Source organism: Cebus imitator, unplaced genomic scaffold (assembly GCF_001604975.1).
Source record: "Cebus imitator isolate Cc_AM_T3 unplaced genomic scaffold, Cebus_imitator-1.0 Scaffold359, whole genome shotgun sequence".
Classification (NCBI taxonomy): Eukaryota; Metazoa; Chordata; class Mammalia; order Primates; family Cebidae; genus Cebus; species Cebus imitator.
The window spans coordinates 622391-630971 of NW_016107674.1; the positions used below are offsets into that span (position 1 = coordinate 622391).

The 8581-nt window shown below is 39.8% G+C and overlaps 1 protein-coding gene across 11 annotated transcripts in view; it reads right to left on the minus strand.

Moving 5' to 3' along the window:
* Positions 1–8581, minus strand: part of CASP8AP2 (caspase 8 associated protein 2) — a 29443-nt gene that overhangs the window by 16302 nt on the left and 4560 nt on the right. For 8 of the 11 annotated variants that reach the window (XR_001818550.2, XR_001818549.2, XM_017506786.2 and 5 more), the window contains exons 2-6: positions 8043–8125; positions 4263–4331; positions 2732–2832; positions 2120–2194; positions 242–357 (exon numbers count right to left, since the gene is read on the minus strand). Coding sequence is in view for 9 of the 11 variants with exons in the window: in XM_017506786.2 (XP_017362275.1) it covers positions 242–357; positions 2120–2194; positions 2732–2832; positions 4263–4331; positions 8043–8097 (416 nt within the window). In the remaining 2 variants the exon portion in view is untranslated. The remainder of the gene's footprint in view (positions 1–241; positions 358–2119; positions 2195–2731; positions 2833–4262; positions 4332–8042; positions 8126–8581) is intronic. The other 3 variants (XM_017506788.2, XM_017506792.2, XM_037730795.1) reach the window with 3 other exon arrangements.

Sequence of the window (8581 nt, forward strand, 5' to 3'; positions counted from 1 at the left end):
CCCAGGAGGCGGAGGTTGCAGTAAGCCGAGATCATGCCATTGCACTCCAGCCTGGGTAACAAGAGCGAAACTCCGTCTCAAAAAAAAAAAAAAAACCAGTTGAAATAGTAGTAGTCACCACTCACATTAAAGCCTTAAGTATTTAATAAAATACATTATTTTCATCTTTCCTCTCAAGGTTAAAAATATTCCACACATCAATATCCATGTAATTTATAACATCTATACCACTCAGTAATACCTTTGGTGAAGATTACTTATTTCTTCATCCTTGCGGTTTATTTCCACTCTGGCAGTTTTGATAAGTGCTGAAATATTCTTCTTAAGAGACTGGTTTTCACTTATTAAGCTGAAATTCTAAAATACCACAAAATATATTAATGAAGTACATACCTATGGGTTACTAATACTACTGCATATATTAGCTGGCAATTATTGAATGTTAACTATATGCAGCCATCACACATTTAATCTTATATAATTCATAAGCCCTATGAAGAGTATTATTCCCCCTTATACAGGTGAGGAAGCTGAGATTATGAGAAGATAACTGGCACCAGAAATAGTCCCACTTAAAGTGAAACTACTTAAAACAGAGATCGAAATGAAAAACCAATTGACAGCAGAAAAAGTAAGTTCTGCCTAGAATATGATCTTGAAAATTGAAAATAAAAATAAGAATTATATCATATTTAACAGCTTGAGTTAAACTTGCAAAGATGTATTAGTCCAGGCTGGGCACAGAGGCTCATACCTGTAATCCCAGCACTTTGGGAGGCTGACGCAGGCATATCACCCAAGATCAGGAATTCAAGACCACCCTGGCTAACATACCTAAACCCTGTCTCTACTAAAAATACAAAAATTAGCTAGGCATGATGGCAGGCACCTGTAATCCCAGCTACTCAGGAGGCTGATGTAGGAGAATTGCTTGAGCCTGGGAGGGGGAGGCTGCAGTGAGCTGAGATTGTGCCACTGCACTCCAGCCTGGGCAACAAAGCAAGACTCTGTCTCAAGGGAAAAAAAAAAAAAAAAAAAAAGATGTATTAGTCCTCAGATAAACAAAGAAATAATTGAGAGTTCACTGGTTTTTTCAGAGGAAAGGTAAGGAAGAGAAACAATTTTACAAAAAAGTAAAAACCAGAACAGGACATGACATTCCTGATTTTTGCAGCACAGTCACAAAATGGGTCATTCTGGCAAAAACTGAAGTCATCATCAGTTTTGTCCCCCATCTTTGTCCCCCAAGAGCCATTTTAAACCTGTATCTTTGCTCCTCAAAACCATTATTTTAAACCAGTTGCCATCATCTCCACAAATTTTCTATTAGCTAACTATTAATTGCCCTAAGTCTAACAGATGCTTTATATCAATGCCATTTAACAAATCAAGCCGGCCGGGCGCAGTGGCTCACATCTGTAATCCCAGCACTTTGGGAGGCTGAGGCAGGTGGATCACGTGAGGTGAGGAGTTCGAGACCGGCCTGGCCAACATGGTGAAAACTCATCTCTATTAAAAATACAAAAATTAGCCGGGCACATGCCTGTTATCCCAACTACTAGAGAGGCTGAAACAGGAGAATCACTTGAACCCAGGAGGCAGAGGTTGCAGTGAGCTGAGAGTGCACCCCTGCACTCCAGCCTTGGCAATGGAGCAAGACTTCGTCTCCAAAAAAAAAAACTATCAGTTTCATCAACTCAGAAAATAATGCATACGTGCCACATTTGCTATTTCATTTAATACTAAAAGAAAGCTTCCTTATGAATTATCAACGCTTTAACATTTTAATTTCTAAGAACATTTTTTATCTTTTTAAGTGACAGAGTCTTGCTCTGCCATCAAGGCTGGAGTGCAGTGGCACAATCACAGTAACTTCAAATTCTTGAGTTCAAGAGTCCTCCCTCTTCAGCCTCCTAAGTAGCTAAGACTACAGCGGCCTATACCCAGCTAATTGTTAAACATTTTTTAGTGGAGATGAGGTTTCGCTACCTTGCTACGGCTGGCCTCAAACTCCTGGCCTCATGCAATCCTCCCACCACTGCCTCTCAAAGTGCTGAAATTACTTGTGTGAGCCATTGTACCTGGTAATTTGTTTTTTATGTTTTGATTTATACCCTACCTGTGTCTGTATTTCTTTATACTTTTTCATCAGCTCTTTCATTTGCAGTTGACATTTTCCATATTCTACTTGCAACTATAAAATATAAAAGGATTTAAGTATCATTCAAAATTATTTTCTTAGCTTAAATGGCATTTCAAAATATTTTAAAATTTGCAAATCAATCCACTAACAAGCCAGATGAGGTCTACTACCAGAAAGATTGCCAGTTTTTAAAGTTAAGCCTGCCAGTAATCTATTTTCTTTAGTTTGACATTCAACATCCAAAGCTTAAAATTCAAATATAGAAAAAAAAATGTCTCAGGACATTTTATGCAACATACAATTTAACTTAGTACATGTAATGAAAAGAAAAAAATGTTCTCGAACAGATTGCCTGTTGAGGTTTTATATTCAGATGCTTAAATTGAGTCAAGCAAAATTTTAACTAAATTTAGACAAGTATTCAGAAAACATTCCTTTAAAAAGCAGGTCTAAAGACAGAAACTAACTTAAATATTTATTAGACTAAAAGCTAAGTTCCTAAACAAAATATTTATTCAAAACTAAGCAGCTGACTGCTCTTCAGAAGTTACAAAACTAACTGTCCTTAATAATTTTGGCAACCCATACATCATTATATGTTGCCTCCTTTGCAGTTCCTTCTTCAGTCAGGATCTCTTCATATAAGTCCAAACAATTTCTTGATGGTACACAGGATTTGGAAGCACTGTCTAAAAATAAAAAAAATCCTTCCATTAAAATATTTGTTACACTTTTTGATTTGTTTTTTGAGTCTCGTTCTGTCACCCATGCTGGAGTGTGGTGGCAGTGGTACAATCTTGGCTCACTGTAGTCTCAGCCTCCCAAGTTCAAGCCATTCTCCTGCCTCAGCCTCCTGAGTAGCTCAGATTACAGGTGCACGCCACCACATCCCACTAATTTTTGTATTTTTAGTAGAGATGGGGTTTCACCATGTTTTCCAGGCTGGTCTCAAATTCCTGACCTCAAGAGATCCACCTGCCTTGGCCTATCAAACTGAAAATATTTGTTACACCCTTTTGTTTTTTTGAGATGCAGTCTCCCTCTGTCACCCATGCTGGAGTGCAGTGGCTCAATCTTGGCTTACTGCAACCTCCACCTCCTGGGTTCAAGTGATTCCCTTGTCTCAGCCTACCTGAGTAGCTGGGACTACAGGCATGCGCCACCACACCCAGCTAATGTTTTTTTTATTTTTAGTAGAAAAAAGGTTTCACCATGTTGGCCATGCTGGTCTCAAACTCTTGACCTCAAGTGATCCACCTGCGTCGGTCTCCCAAAGTGCTGGTATTACAGGCATGAGCCACCGCACTTGGCCTTGTTACATTTTTGATGTTTTGTCTACTTCAAAGAGTTATACATTTCTCCATCTTCTATACTTCAACCTACATTTCACTTCTCCTATATTCCAAATTTATACTGACTTTACAGATGGACTACCAGTTTATTTGAAATGGTTGTGTCAACCAAATTAGATGTGAAGATCATAGTTCAAAACTTTGAGAAATCTGATTATAAGAAAGGTTCCTAATTTGAATAGGTCATTAGATTCTCAGCATACCACTCTTACCAATACATTTAAAAATATTTATAATAACTTACACTTTTCAAATGTTCTAATATTATGTAACCTAGTGAGGCCAGGCGCACACCTATAATGCCAGCACTTTGGGAGGCCAAGGTGGGTGGATCAGGTCTGGAAATCGACACCATCCTGGCCAACATGGTGAAACCCCATCTCTACTAAAACTACAAGAAATTAGCCGGGTGTGGTGGCACATGCCTATAGTCCCAGCTACTCAGGAGGCTGAGGCAGGAGAATTGCTTGAACCCAGGAGGCGTAGGAAAATATTTTTGCACAAGGTCCAATTAAATCTGAGATCTAGATGAATTAAAAAAACCTGTGTGTTAATTTGTTTTTCTGATCAAGCTTTGGTTAAGATTGGGTTCTGGAAGTTACCATGGGGGGAAAAAAAGAAAAGAAAAAAGAATTAATTAACTCAGTGTAATTTCAAGAATGGGCAAATTGTTTAGGAGCTATGAGTTATACCAGAATTTGGCAGCCACAAAACAAACACAATGAACAGACCAAAGAAAATGAAACTATTTTATGGAACTCACATACCAGAAACAGCACTATCCAACCCAGCATATATGTCCAATGAGCCTTCATCATTGTTCTTAAGAGGAGAAGCTGCAGGAAAAGCAAAGACTAGTTAAAAATGACTTTAGGCACTGAGATGTTTCCATTCCTGCACTGAAGGACCAGGAAAAGAAAGAGATTTAATAGTTTTGCTTTAAAAGAGAGATAAGCCAGGCACAGTGGCTCATACCTGTAAACCTAGCACTTTGGGAGGCTGAGGAAGGCAGATTGCTTAAGCTTAGGCGTTCAAGACCAGCCTAGACAACATGGCGAAACCTAGTCTCTACTAAAAATACAAAAAAAGACCAGGCGTGGTGGTTCCTGCCTATAATCCAAGCACTTTGGGAGGCCAAGGTGGGAGGACCATTTTTGAGGCCAGGAGTTTGAGACCAGCCTGGACAACATGGTGAAACTGTGTCTCTACTAAAAATACAAAAATCAGCCAGGAGTGGTGGTACATGCTTGTAATCCCAGCTACTAGGGAGACTAAGGCACAACAATCACTTGAATCCAGGAGGTGGAGGTTGTTAAGTGAGCCAACATTGTGCCACTGCATTCTAGCCTGGATGTCAGAGCGAGACCATGTCTCAAACGAGAGAGAAAGAGAGTGAGAGAGAGAGGGAGAGGAGAGAGGTTTGTCTACACATAGCTATTATAAATGGGAAGATTTTGTCACATAGATTTATTTATTAACTACCTCAAATATATACTTCAAAAATTCACTTTAAAAAATATACTAATGAGGCCAGTTGCAGTGGCTCACACCTATAATCCCTGCACTTTAGGAGGCCGAGGAGAGGATTGCTTAAGCTCAGGAGATCAAGACCAGACAACATAGCATATCTAAAAATTGGCTGGGCAGAGTGGCTTGCCTCAGGTCAGAAGTTCAAGACCAGCCTGGCCAACATGGTAAAACCTTGTCTCTACTAAAAATACAAAAAAATTAGCTCGCCATAGTGGTGGGTGCCCATAATCCCAGCTTCTCGGGAACCTGAGGCACAAGAATCGCTTGAACCAGGAGGCGGAGGTTGCAGTGTGCCAAGATAGCACTATGGCACTCCAGCCTGGGCAACAAGAGTGAAACTCCATCTCAAAAATAATAAATAAATAAATAAAATTAGCCAGGTGTGGTGGCACATGGGAGGCCGAGGTGAACTGCTTGAGCCCAGGTCAAGGCTGTAGCCAGCCATGATTATGCCACTGCTCTCCAGACTGGGTGACAGTGAGAGATTCTGTCTCTCATATATATATACATATATATATATATATATATATATATATATATATATATATATACACACACACATATATATATATATATATATATATTCTAGTGAAAGAGTTCCAATTCCAGTTATAGCAGAGTAGTTTTTACGAAACCAATCCTCCTGCAGATAACCACCGTAAACACTAAAGAAAATAATAGAAGCTATCTAAAGAGCCAGAGTACAACCTAAAGTAGGCAAAAACTGAAAGAGTAATGACTACTGAAAGAAAACAGCACCTCACAAGTTCCCTGTTCCCTTTTATTACTGCTTTTTGTAGAAAGACAGGCCCTAGTTGTTGCTACACTGGGCAGTAACAACTCAAGATAGAAATCTCCAGTCCTAGTAGTTTGAAGAACTGGAGAAAAGAATTTGGGGTAATAACAGTGATTAGTACATGAAGGGGAAATTACAGAGTCCACAAAAAGCATTATCCAAATTCTGCCCAAATCGCTGAGTGACCCTCAAAAAAGGGTAGAAAAAGCCAGCTAAACCTAAAATACAGATTTCAGTTGCTATTACAGAAGAGACCGAAGTGCAAGTTCAGTTAAGTATCTGCTAAAATTAAAAACAACTCTTCAGAGGAATATAACAGCATCCAGTATCTCTATAACATTTCATTTACAATGTTGACTATTCAATCCAAAGTTACTACATGGTGGCCAGGTGCAGTGACTCACACCTGTAATCCCAGCACTTTGGAAGGTCAAGGCCAGAGGATTGCTTGAGCCCATGAGTTGGAGACCAGCCTAAGTAACATAGTGAGACTTTGTCTCTACAAAAAAAAGAAAATTCACTGAGAGTGGTGGCAGATGCCTATAGTCCCAGCTACTCAGGAGACTGAGGCAGGAGGATGACTTGAACCCAGGAAGTTGAGGCTGCAGTAAGCCATGTTTATGCCATTATACTCCAGTCTGGCTGACAGAGGAAGACCTTGTCTCCAAAAAAACCACACAGACACACACAGTTATTACATAGAAAATCTCAGAAATGGCCGGGTGCCGTGGCTCATGCCTATAATCTCAGCACTCTGGGAGGCCGAGGTGGGTGAATAACGAGGTCAGGAGTTTCAGACCAGCCTGGCCAGTATGGTGAAACCCTGTCTCTACTAAAAATACAAGTTAGCTGTGTGTGGTGGTGGGCGCCTGTAGTCCCATATACTCAGGAGGCTGAGGCAGAATTGCTTGAACCTGGGAGACAGAGACTGCACCATTGCACTCCAGCCTGGGTGACAAAGCGAGACTCGTTCTCAAAAAGAATAAAAAAAGAGAGAAAGTCCATATATGAAGATAAAGATGCTGGCATAAAATATAAACAGGAGGTAAATTTGGAAGAAATTAAGTAAAGGGTTCTCTGTATATGCTTATTGTTACTACTTTTCTGTAAGTTTGGAATTATTTCCAAATAAATTTAATAAAAATCTATTACAGAAATGTTATAGGAATAAAAATGTTTGTGAAATCATATTAAGTGATAAAAGTCAAGACACAAGGCCAGGTGCAGTGGCTCACGCCTGTAATCCCACCACTTTGGGAGGCTGAGGCAGGCGGATCACAAGGTCAGGAGTTCAAGACCAGCCTGGCCAACAAAGTAAAACCTCATTTCAACTAAAAATACAAAAATCACCCAGGTGTGGTGGCACGCGCCTGTCCCAGCTACTCAGGAGACTTAGGCAGGAGAATCACTTGAACCCGGGAGGCAGAGGTTGCATTGAGCCGAGACCATGCCATTGTACTCCATCCTGGGTGACAGAGTGAGACTCTTTCTCAAGAAAAAAAAAAAAAAAATTATTTTTCATGAGCTTACTTTACTACCAGGTATTGACAGTCATCTGTTTTTCAAACTAATCATCCTATCAATTTTTTTCCTGAATAACAAACAACCATCACTGCATTTACTAAAAATATTAACTTCAAGAGTAACAAATACCAATCTTATATATTTTTGGATGTAAGAATAAAAATAATTATCATTCATATTAACAAAATCACTAATTTGACTATATTCTGAGGCTTGAAAGCATACAGTAAGTTCACATTTATTAAGCATTCCCATGTGCCAGGTACTTTACTGTATTATTTCATTTATGTATAGAAAGAAAACATTGACAATGACTGTGTTTCCAATTAGAATAGGTAAATGATTTTGTAATTAAAAAAATAAAGTTAGGCCAGGCATAGTGGCTCACACCTGTAACCCCAACACTTTGGTAGGCAAAAAGCAAGGATTGTTGAGTCCAAAAATTAGAGACCAGCCTAGACCACATAGTGAAAACTTGTCTCTACAAAAAATAAAGTGATTAGATGGCCGTGGTAGCATGTGCCTATAGTCCTAGCTACACAGGAGGCTGAGGTAAGAGGATTCCTTGAGCTCAGGAGTCTGAAGTCATAGTGAGCTACTGATGGAGCCACTGCACTCCACTCTGGGTAACTGGGGGAGACCCTGTCTCAAAAAAAAAAAAAAGGAAATTAGAAAGACAATTAAAAGTAGCTCTTACCAGAAAAGACATCAAATAAACTTGTTCCATCACCATTGTCATCATCTGCTGCCATGATCCTATTTCCTTTTGATAGTCACCACCTACGGTATTAAATATTTTAAAATTTTCACTGTTACACCTGACAATTCAGAGAATAAACCTAGCAATTTTCGAATTTAGACACATTGATAAAGTTCACCCTACCATTCTTTTTTTTTTTTTTTGGAGACAAAGTCTCACTCTGTTGCCCAGGCTGGAGTGCAGTGGCTCGATCTCAGCTCACTGCAACCTCCACCTCCTGGGTTTAAGCGATTCTCGTGCCTCAGCCTCCCGAGTAGCTGGGATTACAGAGCAGCTGGGATTACTGGAGTGTACCATAGCTGTGGTTACAGGAGTACACCACCATGCCTGGCTACTTTTTGTTATTTTAGTGGAAACAGGGTTTTATCAGGCTGGTCTTGAACTCCTGGTCTCAAGCGGTCCATCCACCTCAGCCTCCCAAAGTGCTGGGATTACAAGTGTGAGCCCCCGTGCCAGGCCTCTTTCTCTACCTCTTT